The 15,592-nt window shown below is 50.5% G+C and overlaps 3 protein-coding genes across 3 annotated transcripts; 2 read left to right on the forward strand and 1 right to left on the reverse strand.

The window, feature by feature from the left end:
- Positions 1 to 731: 731 nt before the first annotated feature.
- Positions 732 to 1,869, reverse strand: BCR37DRAFT_351930 (HotDog domain-containing protein; the record flags this gene model as incomplete). The annotated part of the gene is given in 2 exon segments (XM_040868093.1): positions 732 to 1,547; positions 1,567 to 1,869. The coding sequence occupies 2 exon segments, from the start codon at positions 1,867 to 1,869 to the stop codon at positions 732 to 734; spliced, it is 1,119 nt and encodes a 372-aa protein (XP_040722467.1).
- A 659-nt stretch (positions 1,870 to 2,528) lies between these two features.
- BCR37DRAFT_395495 (uracil-DNA glycosylase-like protein) lies at positions 2,529 to 3,257 on the forward strand (the record flags this gene model as incomplete). Its single annotated transcript, XM_040871632.1, has 1 exon — positions 2,529 to 3,257. One exon carries the CDS (start codon positions 2,529 to 2,531, stop codon positions 3,255 to 3,257), a length of 729 nt encoding a protein of 242 aa, XP_040722468.1.
- A 5,455-nt stretch (positions 3,258 to 8,712) lies between these two features.
- On the forward strand, positions 8,713 to 9,162 carry BCR37DRAFT_383991 (uncharacterized protein). The gene has a single exon (XM_040870143.1). It carries the CDS (start codon positions 8,786 to 8,788, stop codon positions 9,035 to 9,037), a length of 252 nt encoding a protein of 83 aa, XP_040722469.1. The 5' UTR covers positions 8,713 to 8,785; the 3' UTR covers positions 9,038 to 9,162.
- The last annotated feature ends 6,430 nt before the right edge of the window (positions 9,163 to 15,592 follow it).

Below are 15,592 nucleotides of genomic sequence, written 5' to 3' on the forward strand. Positions count from 1 at the left end.
GGGTAGCAACGGAAGTCTACATGAAAGCATGCTCCTTGGGGATGGTCGTCAATGCTGCCCAGGTCGGACGGCTCTTGCAAGTCATTGCAACCCATCCTGGTGCCTATGAAACGGCAAAGCTGATTGTCAAGAAGTATCGCTTGCTCAACCACGGCGAGCTTCCCGTCGAGATCGTGAATGCTCTACTGACCATAGCTTTCACGCAAGGAGGTGAGACAGAGACAGTGCTCCTCCGAATACGAGATTGTTTGCAGTATCTCAAGGAGCAAAATCTTTCAGCAACAACTGGGACAATGAACATCCTTCTTGGCGGTTACATCGCTCTGGGTGAGGAGCAGCTCGTACAGGAATTGCTGAGAAGCGCTGCCGTCGATGTGACTTCTTACCGCACAATGTTGAAATCTTTGGTAAATGCGCCGAAGGAAGACGCACTGAGGAAAATCAAAATTGTCTGGTCCATGCTTGAAACATTGCGGACTGAAAATGGCACATCTATGGAAGCACGCGATTTGGCAATGGCAATGAGAGCTTCTGGACACTGTGGTCAAGAAGCATTGGACTGGGCAGAAGCGCTGATTGACAGATACGCTCCTGAGATAGACGATGAAGCTGTTCTCAAATTGGGGCGGGAGCTCACAATGCACCGCAACGGCACTTTTGAGCATCGCAGCAAGTTGCCGCGGGTGCATATTCATGGAAAGGTGCTCGATCCCGTCGTTTTACCGATCTCCTCAGACTGTGGGAAGCCGCAATTCATGGAAGATGCGTAATTGTTCTTCTCGCGCAACCGAATCTGCCTCTCGACGTCGAGCGGCGACATGCCGGATAGCATCTCCATATGTCTCGGCAACCAGATCCCTCCCACAGGTCTCCACAGCCTCTTCTGTGGATCCTTCGACTCGACACACTCGTGAAAAGGTGTAGTGGAAAACGGATGCAGTTGTCCTAGCTCGAGTTTCGGGATCAACTTTGTCCGCGGTGACAGTGATAGTAAATTTGCTCCCATCTTGAGCCACTATCCTCGAGCGGAAATCGAGGACGGAGCCTATAGGTACAGGATTCTGGAAAGTCAATTGAGAGCTCGAAAGAAACCGCGGGCGCCGTCCGAGATGCAAATTGGCCGTGATGAATGAAAGATCGTAGGCCTGAGCAAGAAGATATCCACCAAATGCGTGTCCATTCAGATTACGTTGGCCAGGATGTGTGATGACCGCACGACTAAGCTGAGTCTGTCTTGGCGTTATGGCGTCTGCGCGCACTGTTGGTACCATATCTTCAATTTCAAAATTCCTGGCCCAGGTCGTATGGATGAAGCGAGATTCGTCTGCCGTCGGTGCCGTCCTCGACAAATTAGCACGTCGCGCCTCCTTGGCAGCTTCTTTTGCTCGGCGACCTTTGTCGAAGATATCATGCTCCAAGTGAGAGCTCAGAGCGAGAGTATTGACACGGACTGCATTGCCGTGCGTGGGATCGCGAGCTACCATGGTGAAGCGTGAAAGCATAATTGGGATCATGCCATCGCGTGCATCAGCGTGGGTTTCACCTTGCTTCAAAAGCAGATTCGACACGGATGGTAATTTCCATAGAAGATCTGCCAACATAGCTCACATGACCAGACAAGCGCATGTCACGGTCGATGTCCAGCACGTTCAACAAGTCAATACGATCCACAGTCGCCGTGACAATAGCGAGAGGCAAGGTGTGATGATTGGAATCGTCAGCGTGCCGATAACTGATTGCGCCAGAGAGTGCATCAAGGTCTTCTAGCAGCTTCGCAATTCGGACGCCACCATAAGTATTGATGTAGTCCTCCCTAGAATCCGGGTCAGTTGAAAATGGCAAGACGCCTTCAACGTAAGACTCGGACATTCTTTTAGCAATAGGCTCTACCGGAGAGTCTTGTGGGCTCGCTCCATGTGCTTTGTACTGCTCGATCGCCTCGTTGATAGCTTGCATCCGTGTCGACCACAAGCCTTTAGTGAAGCTCGTCCTTTCAGGTCGGGTAAGATAAAAGCGCCTCGTGGCAGCCAATGGATATGAATATGTATAGCATCTATTGAGGAAAAACATGTTGCCAAGATTCACGGTCGTATAAAGCTTGAAGAACGATATGATTTTGTGAAGCCAAATTCGCACATTGAAGGGTTCTGCCGTTCTGGTTGTGTGGGTAGATGCACGTGCTGGGTAGTCGCCACTCTAGAAAATTGACTCCATTCGCTGCATGCATGACCAAACTCATCCTTTGAATCAGCTTAAAGGGCGCTAGTAGCTCCTATCGCTAATATCCCTTCGCGCCACAACGGCACTTTGCCCAAGCCCAGGGTTCAGCTAGCTTAGTGCAATTGGAAAGCTTTCTTTTCCTTGCAATGCATGATTCAACAGATTGCGACGTGTCACCCCAAATAGCTTATGGCCTCAGTCCAGGTCTATTTGATCGCTTCAAATACGACGCAGATCAGAAGTTGAACGTGACCCAAGACACGAATTCGCGTCCCGATCGTCAGCTTTGTTCGCCCTTGGAGACGCCAATGTCCAGCAATTATTCGCCCTCAGTGAAAGGTCGCAAGCGCAAAACTAGGTCATACGCAGCTCCATCTGTTTATGCGTCGCTACCGCAAAAGGTACCGGATTGCATTCGGGAAGGGTTGACGCTCCTAATTGTAGGACTCAACCCAGGCGTCTTGACAGCGAAAACAGGCCTACACTTTGCAAGCCCCACAAATCTCTTCTGGCCTTTACTTTACGAATCGAACATCATCACGAGACCAATGAAGGCCCAGGAAGGTTGTGCATGTTTAGTCAACGAATTTGACATTGGCATCACAAACATCATTGATCGTCCAACGGCCGAGAGCGCAGAGTTGGGAAAGAGCGAGTACAAGGAAGCAGCAATAAAACTCGAGGAAAAAATCCGTCGCTACCGGCCCAAGGCTATCAGTTGCTCGGGCAAAGGCATTTGGGAGGCAATTTTTCGTCAAATTTATGGCCGGCCATTGCGTAAGCAGGATGGTTTCAAATTCGGATGGCAAAGGGAAAAATGGGCCTGCTGTGCCGACGGCTATAAGTGCCCGGTCTTTGTCACGATGGGCACCAGTGGACGAGTCGCGGCGTACTCGCCGGCTTACAAAAGACAGGTCTTTGCAGAATTGGGTCGATGGGTCAACTCGGAGCGATCAGCTGTGATTGATTGCAATAGTAATCGAGAACGATTGGACGTGCCGGATCTCAGTGCGCCAGACACTCATAGGCAAGCTTAAGACCCCTCCTGGCTGTCACAATTTTAATAAGGATTGGCTGACGAGAGCTTTTATTACGTATGTGTGCTATTAAGCTTCAAGGCAACGGTCTCGTGGATTGACAAAGCGCCCGTCACTTTAGACCGAATGAGCTTGTACGGGCAGCAGAATGATTGAAATGGCGATTTGCGAGCCTTGCCGAGTGCCAGACTCACCGACGCTGCGTCACTTTAGGAAATGACGCTGTGTTGTGAATAAGCAAGACATCACGACAATCACAACGCTTCTTCCTCGATAACCTGCCAAGATTGAGCTCTTTCCCATGATCAGAGGCAGCAATCTCGGCAGATACTCGACTGTCTGCAGAACGCCGATGCTCCGACCCATCTAGAAAGCACACAACCGCTACTGGGCAGATATTACAATTGAGACAACTGGTATTGCAAAATACTTGACCAAAACTCTTGCCGCTACAAAAGATTCGCTCGACATTTCCAGATGCCGAGGGCCGGCTAAGACTGCGCTGAACTGACATGTCTGGAGACGCATTGCATCGTCAATCATTAGAGTCTCATTTGCAAACCTGATGGTACGCTCTCCCCAAATCATCCTCCTACTTGTTTCCTCAAATTACTTGTCATCGAGATATGTGCGAAACGAGAATACGGCTGTCAATATCATTGTTCAAGTGCAGCAGACTCGGCCCTCCGTTTCGTTCAATGATACTGATGGTGAGCAGGACGAAGTAAGCTGATGACGCGCTGCCAAATTGAATGTATTCGCATCTGATGTCTCGGATTTCTGGTTCTTTGTCTACCCGTTGTTGCTGGCTGGACAAATCGGCAAAACGGTTCCTTATAGCAGCAGAAGTGGTTGAGGATATATAGGTCAAACCACTTCCACTGATCTTGTATGCTACCTGTGCGCGAGTCACATGCAGAGCGTCGACAACGAAGACAAGATACCAAGAGGGTGTCAGTCGCGATGTTGGAGAAGATCAAGATACGGTTGATTGCCTGAGGAGACGGAGGATGAACTTGATACGTGATTTACAGGTGCACGCGATTTCTTGAAAATAGGTGAGGCAAACAAAAATGACTGTAGAAAGGAGGGAAGCTATATTGATGTTGTGCGCAGGTGCAATGGTATATGGAGCACTGACCCTGTATCCGAATGCTTGAGAGCTTTTATGGTGCAGCGGGAAGTCGTCTCCAGTCCAACAATTGAGCGGTAGATAATGCATGGCGAATGCCGAATATGAAGCGATTGAACTGCTACGGCGTTGGAACTATCAAAGTGGTAAAAATCTCAGAGCACAATTTCCATCAATGTGGCCTTGAATTGTAATTTTGCTGGCTTCTGTCCACGACGAGCTCTGTTCACGAGCCTGTGCCGATAAAGGATGTCCCAACATAGGTCGATGAGCGAGCCCTCAGTAGCGACAGCATGATGCTTTGTTAGACATTTGTTGGACTGGGGACGACTTTCCCGGTGCTTGCGACTTGATGGTTATCTACGATTCTGATGTGCTGGCCTTTATATATTGCCAGCTGGCAGGTCTTGATGTTCAGATGGTACATCCAGCCCTTCACCGCACAACACTTGACCTGGTTCCATATCCCCTCTTGCCTCTCTACCAACTCCAAGCATCGCTTTGAACTGGCCAAACTTCCTGCTGCCGAGCGCTTTCGTCAGTAAGTCTGCGAGCATCTGGCCAGTAGCGACGTAATCCAAATGCATGAAGCCAAGGCGAAGGCATTCGCGTACATAGTGAAAGCGAGGTAATATGTGCTTGGTTCGCGAATGAAACTTGTTGTCTTTTGCCAGTGCAATAGCGCCTTGATTGTCGCCGTGAAGTTCCACAATGAGTGCCGCGTCTGTGCCTTTGACTGCCGGCGTCATGTGGGCGACGATACACTTGAGCCATTGAAGCTCCTTGGTGGCATTGCTGAGGCCGACATACTCAGCTTCTGTGGTGGAAAGGGCAACCACCTCCTGCTTCCTGCTTGACCAAGAGACACAATTGCCGCTGAGAATGCAAACGTAGCCGCTGGTGGACTTGCCAGTATCTTGGCAGCCGGCATAGTTAGCGTCGGAATAGACGTCAAGCTTCATGGGCCCAGGTGCAATGGTGAGCCCGTCATCCCTCGTGCCTTGCATGTAGCGGAGGAGGCGCTTGACGGCTTTCCAGTGATCGTAACTCGGGTGTGCCATGTACTTGCAAAGGATGCTCAGCGGGAATGCGAGGTCCGGGCGAGTGGTCGTCATCACATACATGAGGCATCCCACTGCTTCTTGGTAGGGAATCTTTGCCATTTCCAGTGCTTCTTCTGTGGTTGGCGTGGTGTCTTTGTCTTGAGCGAAGAACTTTGCATTCGGGTCCATTGGAAGTGCGGTGCTTCGACATTCCGCCATGCCAAAGCGTCGTAACGTGTCGGAAATGTATCGGGAGCTAGACAGCTTGATGGCTCCGATCCCTGTACGCTGCATCTCGACACCACAAAATTGAGTAGCAATGCCCAAGTCTGACATTGACCACTTCTGCTTGATCGCTGTCTTGAATTTTGCAAGGGCATCTTGATCTCGCGCAACAATGAGTAAGTCGTCGACGTAAACGACCAATCGGATAAGGCCATCTGCTAGCACGAAGAGGCCCTGTTCTTGTTCGCACTGGTCGAATCCATAGGCTGTCAGGAAGTTGCATAGCTCGAGGTAACATTCTCGTCCCGATTGCTTGAGACCGTACAATGTCTTGTGTAACTTACATACCCGGCCGCTGCCATCGCTGTATCCCTTTGGTTGCTCCATGTAGACAGTCTCCTGGAGTGTGCCGTTCAAGAAGGCAGCAACAACATCGAGATGGTGGACCTCCAACCCTTCGTTGACTGCCATTGTAAGCAAGACCCGTACTGTGGTGAATTTGGCGACTGGTGCAAATGTCTCGTTGAAGTCGATTCCTTCGATTTGGGAAAAGCCTTTGCCGACCAAGCGTGCTTTGAATTTGTCGAGATTCCCGTTGGGCAGTGACTTCACCTTGTATGCCCACTTGCAGCCAATGACAGGGCTGCCAGCCGGTCTATCAACCAACGTCCAGGTCCCCATTTGCCAAAGAGTTGTCATTTGATCGAGCTGGGCTTCTTCCCAGTACTCGCGCTCGGGTAGTCTGATCATCTCGTGGTATGATGTTGGTTGTATAATCTCGGCAGCAGGTCGCAGTAATTTTGGCAGTGGCGGAGCTGGTGCTTTGTGTGGAAGGGCGTTGACGTGTAGCATGTTGATTTCATCTCGATCCTCAATTTCTTCATGCTGATCATCTTGTCCAGTAGTGTGGGCAGCCTCAGTGTCGTCCACATCGGAGTGAGGTTCGTCGCGGTCATCTCCACCATTGCTGCTGGCGTCGTCGTCGTGGTCATTGTCGCTTGTGGCATTTTCGTGGAACACGGCATCGCGTGAGCGGACTTCACGGCTATCTTCAGCATCCCAGAAGAGCCAACCTTTTGTGCCTTGCGGGTAACCAATGAAGCGGACTTCTGCTGCTTTGTCGTCGAGCTTCCTGCGGTTCGCGGCTGGGATGTGTATCCATGCTTTGCAACCAAAAATGCGCGTGTGCGAGAGATCCGGCTTCTCACCGTGCCAAGCTTCGTAAGCGGTCATGTCTGCGTGTGCCTTGATTGGCGTTCGATTGCCGATGTAAGCTGCAGCGTTGATAGCGTACGTCCAGAAACCAGCATCCAAGTCGGTCGTGGCCAGCATTGCCTTTGCGCGCTCAACAAGGGTACGATTGAGTCGCTCTGCGACGCCATTCTGCTGAGGAGTGTGCACATTGCTGAGGTTGCGTTCAATGCCAGAGTCCTTAAGGTACTGGTCGAATTCTGCGTTGATGTATTCTCCGCCATTGTCGCTGCGCAATTTCTTGATCTTGTGGCCGCTTTCCAACTCGGCGTGCGCTTTGAACTGCTTGAAGGCATCAAACGTGGCCGACTTTGTTGTGCAAAAGTAGACCCACACGAATCGAGTCTTGTCGTCTGTGAAAGTGACAAAGTACTTCTGGCCGGAGACGCTCTCAATGGGCATCGTGCAGAGATCTGTATGCACCAAGCCCAGTGGTTCGGTTGCGCGACTGAGACTTTCTTGTGGAAATGGCCTTCGAGCAAGCTTTCCCTTCAAGCATCCGGTGCAATCAGTTGTATCCATTTGATCGTCGCCTAGCTCCACGCCCTCAACCATGTCCTCAACGCGACCCATCGCTTTGGTACCGATGTGGGCAAGACGCTTATGCCATAATGTTGCTTTGTTGTCTGTTCGTGTGGCCAATGCGTATGCTTCGTCGCGGCTATTTAACCAGTAAAGGCCGTCGCGTTGCTGTCCTGACGCAAGTAGCTTGCCTTCTTGCCGGAGTTCCCATTTGTTCTCGTCAAAGTAGGCCTGTTTACCATCTTTCGTCAATTTGCTGATGGACAGCAGGTTGTAGTTGACTTCCGGCACGTAAAGGCACCCAGGCGCCGAGACCTGCTCACTGACATTGGCTGTTCCGCTTGCTGTGACTGGCTTGGAGCTTCCATCACCAAACGAGACTGCTGGCAATGTAGTTGCATCAGACAGCGATTCGAAGACTTCACGCTCGCCGCTGACGTGGTGACTGGATCCACTATCAATTATCCACTCATGGGCAGAACTCAAGGCAGACATGTTCAAGACTTTGGCTTCAGGTGCCGACGTGGGGCTCAATGTTTCAGCGGCGACAGCATGTGGCATCACGAGGTTGGATCGCGGGTAAGGGTGGGACATGTTGGTAGCTGCGCTATGGGCTGCTGCTGCTGCTCGTGCCTTGTCCTCTTCGTCCTTCTGCTTCTGGAGTGCGTCGCTGAGAGGCTGCTTGCACTTACGCCATGGGTGGCCTCGCTGTCGGCAGTTGTAGCACAAGTAGTTGCTGAAATCCTTCCTTGGTGCACCGATCCAGAGTGTGGTAGCCTGGTTGCTCTGTGCGTAGAGTGCGGTGGCCTGGTTGCTCTGCCTGGCTTTGCGACGGTCGTGCTCGTAACGCAGGTCGCGTGCAATCCTTGCAGGCTCTCGGACGTCCTGGATGAAGTAGTGACCCTTGTACTCATCCCAGTCATCCGGCAACGAGCCCACAAGATAATCACGCTTGTCGAAGTCCGAAATGGTATGGCCGCAACTCTCGACCTGAGCAATGAGGCCAGTGACTTGTTCGAGGTGATCGTCCATGGTGGTGCCTGGCTTGCACTTGTAGTTGTTCAGGGCCTTCATCCTGACACTGATCAATTGATCGGACGAGCCCTCGTAAATCTCGCACAGCTGAGACCACACCTCACGCGCGGACTGGTCGTCGCGGAACTGGACCCGCACGTTAGGCTGGAGGTGCAAAAACAACAGGAGGCTGGCGGCTGCGGCGATATCCTCATCTTCTTCTGGCTGAGTCTTGCCAAAGATGTATTCGGACACGTTGTACTGCTTAGCAACGCGCTTGAACATGGTCCTGAAGTCTGTCCAAGCTGCTTGCTTGCCGGTGAAACTGACTGCGGGTGCTGATGTCAGGAGCTTGTCGATGCGCTTCACGATCCTTTCGCACTCGGATGACTGTGGTGCGGAACTCATCTGTGCTTGCGGCTGTACTGGTGAATCGGGTTCTGGTGAGTCTGGTGAATCTGGTTCTGGTGAATCTGGTGGATCTGCTTTTGATGCGGATGCTGCTGCTTCTGCTTCTGCTGCTTGACTTTTCCTTGTTGCTGATCGGAGTGCAAGGCTCATATACCTGCAGAGCTATAGTGCAGACTTACTGACGAAAGCGCTCGGCAGCAGGAAGTTTGGCCAGTTCAAAGCGATGCTTGGAGTTGGTAGAGAGGCAAGAGGGGATATGGAACCAGGTCAAGTGTTGTGCGGTGAAGGGCTGGATGTACCATCTGAACATCAAGACCTGCCAGCTGGCAATATATAAAGGCCAGCACATCAGAATCGTAGATAACCATCAAGTCGCAAGCACCCAAATCCGCCTATAGCTCTGCATCCGCTGCACCACAAAAGCTCTCAAGCATTCGGATACAGGGTCAGTGCTCCATATACCATTGCACCTGCGCACAACACTTCACCTGATTCTATATCCCCTCTCGGATCATAGCTTTTGCGTCTATCAACACTGCGCCTAGCTTCCTGAGGGAGATCTATCGTCGACCCATGCCTTTGACCCCGAGCCTTCGCGACAGCAGCATTCGATATTTCACTGTGGACTGGGGACGACTTTCCCGCTGCACCACAAAAGCTCTCAAGCATTCGGATACAGGGTCAGTGCTCCATATACCATTGCACCTGCGCACAACAACATTGTGCTAGTCTTGAGTTTGGCGGCTTCAACTCATCAATCAAATATTGTTTTGAGCTCGAGTCTCATGCTCGGACTCTCCTGCGCACAACAAACATTGTTTCGTGAGCTCATGGCTGTTGTGATGCCAAGGAAGCTGCTGGCACGCTGTTAAGCAATTGAGTGGAGGGGCGCAGCTGCCAACTTTAAGCAGAGGACTCGTAAACTCAATAATCAACCAAAAGTCTGATCAGACCTTCCTCGAAACGGAGTTGTCTCACATCTTTTGGATAGGTCAAAAACGATAGGGAATTGTAAGCATTTGACTGTTCAGCTCCTGTAGCTTTTTAACCTTTTGCTGTGAGTTCATGCCACCTTCGTGTATTTGCGCTTATAGAAGGTGCAAGGAACGCTTGTTCTTCTGAAAAAAGGCGATGAGAAATTTTCTGTTTTTTGCTTTCTGGATTGCGCCACAGTGATCGTCCGTCGACTTGCGGATTGCCACTGCCAATCATTGCCTGCGCACAACAATCATGTCGCGAAATTTTGAATGAGTACAGCATCAGCTCCAACATCGACTGTTGCAACTGTTATGCGCAGGTGAAATGGTATATGAAACAATGATCCTTTGTCGGAATGCTCGAGAGGTTTCGTGGTGTAGCGGGAAAGTCAACCCCGGTCCAACAGCAACAATGATCTTATTTCAAATTACAAATTTAAGGCGACTCATATTGCATAGCAATGAAATCGCAAACGTGTAGGTGAGAGATGCTAGCATAAATCAAAGGCCTGCCGAACAAATTGAACGATACAATAACATTGCTTAAATAATGACGTTGTTGCTTCCAATGCGAGATTATTTAATACTTTGTCTCGAGAGTTTCATTCATCGCAATATTTGTGAAGCGCTGGTCAACGCTGTAGAGCGGTAGCGAATGCATGGCAGATGCCTGACGAATAGGGCATTGATTGCAAAGGCATTAATGTAACGAAGGGTGTTCTTACTGTTGTTATCGTTACGAAATTGCTGTACTAGTGCATGCGTTGGCAGTGTCGCACGCTCAGAATTCCCGGCGCACAACACTTGCACTGGTACTGTTGCCTATCTGTGCGATATTGAACTGGGGATTAGTTTTCCGCTGCACCACAAAAGCTTTCAAGCATTCGAAAACAGGGTCAGTGTGCCATATATTGGAGGTGATGCTACTCGCGGTCAATATCTCTGTTGGAGGTGATACTACTCGCGGTCAAGATCTCATGACGTGATCGGCAGTGGCAAATCGCATGTCTATGAACGACCATCATGGATCAACACAGAAAGCAAAAGAAAGCAATAGAACAACAGATGTTCTATTGGCTTCCATGAACAAAACAAATGTTCTAGCAGCTTCCATGAGCGCAAGTATATAAAGGTGGCAAGGTCTCATAGTAACATAGTAAGGAATCCCAGTATCAACTGAACAGCGAAACACCTAAACACCCGAAGAATTTCACGATGTGATCGGCAGGGGTAAATCGCATGTCTGTGAGCGACCATCATGGAACAACACAGAAAGCAAGCGAAAGCAATAGAACAATAGATGTTTTCTTGGCTTCCATGAACACAACAGATGTTCCAGCAGCTTCCATGAGCGCAAGTATATAAAGGTGGCAAGGTCTAATAGTAACATAGCAAGGAATCCCAGTATCAGCTGAACAGCGAAATACCTAAGCATCCGAAGACCATACACCATTTCACCTGCGAGAGTATATGCAGAGCGTTTCAGACGACGACAACGAAGACAAAATTGGAAAGCGTGTCAGATGCGTTGTTGCTTTGACTTGACATTAAGATAGGCGATGACGAGACATGATGCTGCAGTGCAGGTGAGATGACAACGTCGTTGCGGAAGAACGGTGATGATGCGTGCAAGCGTTAAGTGTCGCGGAGAATTGGTGATGATCTATAACAATGCGTAGTGTTTAGCATATCGTAGACAAAATCGTCGCGGAGAAATAGGGATGATGTATAAGAATGCGTAGCGTACCGTATAGATCTGGTGGGGCAGTGCGAAGATAATTGAAACAAATGTTGGACTGGGGACGACATTCCCGCTGCACCACAAAAGCTCTAAAGCATTCGGTCACAGGGTCAGCGCTCCATATACCATTGCACCTGCGCACGACACTCCACCTGATATTCTATTCCCTCTCCGATCATAGCTTGCGTCTATCAAGACTGCGCCTAGCTTCCTGAGATTTTCATGGAATTCTACCGTCTGTTGTGCGCAGGTGCAATGGTATATGGAGCACTGACCCTGTATCCGAATGCTTGAGAGCTTTTGTTGTGCAGCGGTCAAGTTGTCCCCAGCCCAACAGGTGTATGAGTCAATCCGAAGTTCGAGTCTCGATGGGGACAGTGAAATATCGAATGCTGCTGTCGCGAAGGCTCGGGGTCACAGGCATGGGTCGACAATAGATCTCCATGTAGACCTCAGGAAGCTAGGCGCAGTGTTGATAGACGCAAAGCTATGATCCGAGAGGGGATATAGAATCAGGTGAAGTGTTGTGCGCTGGTGCAATGGTATATGGAGCACTGACCCTGTATCCGAATGCTTGAGAGCTTTTGTGGTGCAGCGGGAAAGTCGTCCCCAGTCCAACAGGTGTATGAGTCAATCCGAAGTTCGAGTCTCGATGGGGACAGTGAAATATCGAATGCTGCTGTCGCGAAGGCTCGGGGTCACAGGCATGGGTCGACGATGTTGTGCGGTGAAGGGCTGGATGTACCATCTGAACATCAAGACCTGCCAGCTGGCAATATATAAAGGCCAGCACATCAGAATCGTAGATAACCATCAAGTCGCAAGCACCCAAATCCGCCTATAGCTCAGTAAAATATGCCCCAGACTTCAGCTGGCACAGTCAATTTCCCTTTAAATTGTAGTGGGCGCGGTGGCGAGACATAGTGACAAGCTCAGGAAGCAAGCAGCAAAGGGAAAAGGACACATGTACACAATAGCTGGAGCAAAGATCGCAGCGCCCAACATGGATGATCTTTTTCCGGAGAAGCTATCAATGCTTGATCATTTTGAACATCTCCATGAGATTGTTGGACTGGGAACTACTCAGACTCCCTGCATCAAAAGCTCTCAAGCATTTGGATACAGGGTCAGTGTTGCATATACCATTTCTTCCCGGTGCACAACAGAGTTGTCTTGAACGTGCTAGTAGAAGCAATTGCTAGGCGTCAAATGAGTCCACTAGGGCGCAATTTGTCCAGTCCCTCATTTATGCCGGCGCATAGCGAGGACGCGAGCTTCACGGGCGAGCGTAAAGACCTTGGGCGCGAGCGCCTTGCACAACTCTGACAATATCGTTGGATCTTGCTATTATACAAGGGGAACTGCGCAAACCCCGCTGAGTTTGCTTGACTGATCACATCAAGAAGATCGTCCTTTTCTGTTGGAAAGCTTGGGCTGACGGCACAAAAGCAAAATAAGTCCGTTTGCACAATATTCCTGTTAAAAAGCAAGATCCAGGAATACTGCCAAGGCTTATGCCTAAATTTTTCATCCAAGCCGCACAAGCTCGCGTCCTTGCCATGCGCCGGCATGAATGCGGCGGCCGAGGGACTGCAATAATTCTGGGGCTGAGGGACTGCAATAATTCTGGCACTAGCGGACCCATACACAGATGAGCGATGGCTTTTCCTTCGATGGACTGAGGAGTACGAAAATTGTGAAGCGGTAGCGAATAGCCCAATGGACGGGCCTCGACTGCTAAGACATGAAAATATCAGAGGGTGTTGTTACTCTTGTTATCACTACAAAATTGCTGTGCTGGCACTTTGTATTGCGCGCGTTGGCGGTGTCGCACGTTCAGAAGTCCCAGCGCACGACAAGCTTTGCGTCTATCAACACTACGCCTAGCTTCCTGAGGCCTGCATCAAGATCTATTGTCGACTCATGCCTGTGAGCCCGGGCCTTCGTGACAGCAACGTTCGATATTTCACTGTCTCCATCGAGACTCGAATTTCGATTCGACTCTCACACCTATTGGGCACGACATTCCTGTTGAGCGCAGGTGCCCAGTCCAACAATTGCTGTTGCACCACAAAAGCTCTCAAGCATTCGATTACAGTGTTAGTGTTATATATACCATTTCACCTGCGCACAACAGCCTTCGCGACGGCAACAATTGGAATTTAACAGGTCCTCATCTGGGCTCGAACTCGGGCTGGCTCATACGCCTATTGGACTGGAGTGCCAGACCTATTCGGATTTCGCTCATGGCATTATATTGCGGAAGAAGTCCTGAAGTTCGGTTCATCAGGCATTCAACATGCATTCGCTACCACTTTACAGGCAATGAGCCTAATCATCTCGAAAGCCACATCATATGTCTTATCGTAATATTCACACTTCTGGAATTTTCGCCAGGCAAAGTGTATGCGCACCGTTCGACCTGGCCAATCATCCTTTCTGTCGCTTTTGTTGGACTGGGGACTACATTCCCGCTGCACCACAAAAGCTCTCAAGCGTACGGATACAGGGTCAGTGCTCCATATACCATTGTACCTGCGCACAATGTTGGACTGGGGAAGTCGTCCCCAGTCCAACACACAACAGCTTTGCCTATGGATGGCATAGATTGTTGTGCGCAGGCGAGTCTTGAGTGTGAGACTCGACCGCCTTGTCCCTGATTGTGTTAATGAGGTAACACCGCCAGCCTTGAAAGGCCAGCGCATCATATAGCTGACACAGTATCGTGTTGCCGCTACTGGAATCTGCCATCGCACCACATAGATCTCGATCAATGTCGAGCCGGTAGGAGTCTCTGCATGTGCACCGAATTTGCCTCGTCAAGTCTACTGTCGCGACACTTTTCTCCATGTCTTCACCAAAAGCGCACAACACGGCTATCGTATTGACTCTCAAGGCACTCTTTTACGCACTGAACAATCCCCTTTCTGTTCGAGCATTCGGATACAGGGTCAGTGCTCCATATACCATTGCACTGTTGTGTTGAGACGTTGATTGTTTCAGGAGCTCATTGATGATGCGACGATCAGGGGCCCAAGCTGACACGCTGGCAGGTTGAGGACATAAGTAGAGCGGCTGCGCTGCCTTTAGTCTAGCAGAGGACTAGTAAACTCAAGAGGTAGTATGAGCCTTGCACTACCGCGCGCAATCGAGCCAACAGAACGGGTCAAGGAGCACCGCGTTGAGGCATTCAGCGGCATTCAGCTGATCCAGTACAACGGAGACTTTGCAAAATGGCGAGTCTTCAAAGACAAGTTTGAGGCTGGTGCACAATTGACTGGAGTGTTGGACTACTTGAAGAAGCCGAAGAAGGAGATCTCAGACTGGTCTGAGGAGAAGGAGATGGTGGCGCGAAGGGCCATCATCACGTCGTTCGCTGACAAGGTATTTGAGACGATCAGCGAGTCAATGGTCACCACCCCAGTCGATGAACTGTACGCAGCCTTGTGCGTGAGCTGCGTCATCAATACCTCGCAGCGCATCAAGGAATTGAAGAGGGACCTCTGGGCTCATGTTGCAAACGAGGGCGACGACATCAAGGTGCACTTTGCCTTTGTGGATGGGCGAGTTGCTGAGCTGCGAAGTGCCGAGCATCATGTAACCAATGCTGAGCACATTGACTTTTTGTTGGATGGGCTTCCAGCCGTCACCGCCTGGAGCGCCTTCCAGAACGCATACCGAGCCCGCGTCACTGAGACCACGAGGGTGGACCAGGTCCGCCAAGACATTCGTCAACAAGCGGCAGTGCTCGCGAATGATGCACAGAAGCAAGCCAGCGCCCAGGCACTCTTGTCGCAATCGTCTGGTGGCAGGGGAGGTTGGAAGCGCAACGCTGGTGGCCAAGCAAACAAGAGCACTGGTCGAGGCAGTGGACCCAGGTGCTACCGATGCGAAGAGTTCGGCCACATCCGAGCAGATTGCCCCAAGATGCTTGTCGACAAGCCCGTAGAGGGAGGTAGTGAAAAGAAGTTTGTCGCTTGCATCGCTCCAGAGACACGAGTGAACGAGACCGCCACTGC

Source organism: Protomyces lactucae-debilis, assembly GCF_002105105.1.
Source record: "Protomyces lactucae-debilis strain 12-1054 chromosome Unknown BCR37scaffold_25, whole genome shotgun sequence".
NCBI lineage: Eukaryota > Fungi > Ascomycota > Taphrinomycetes > Taphrinales > Protomycetaceae > Protomyces > Protomyces lactucae-debilis.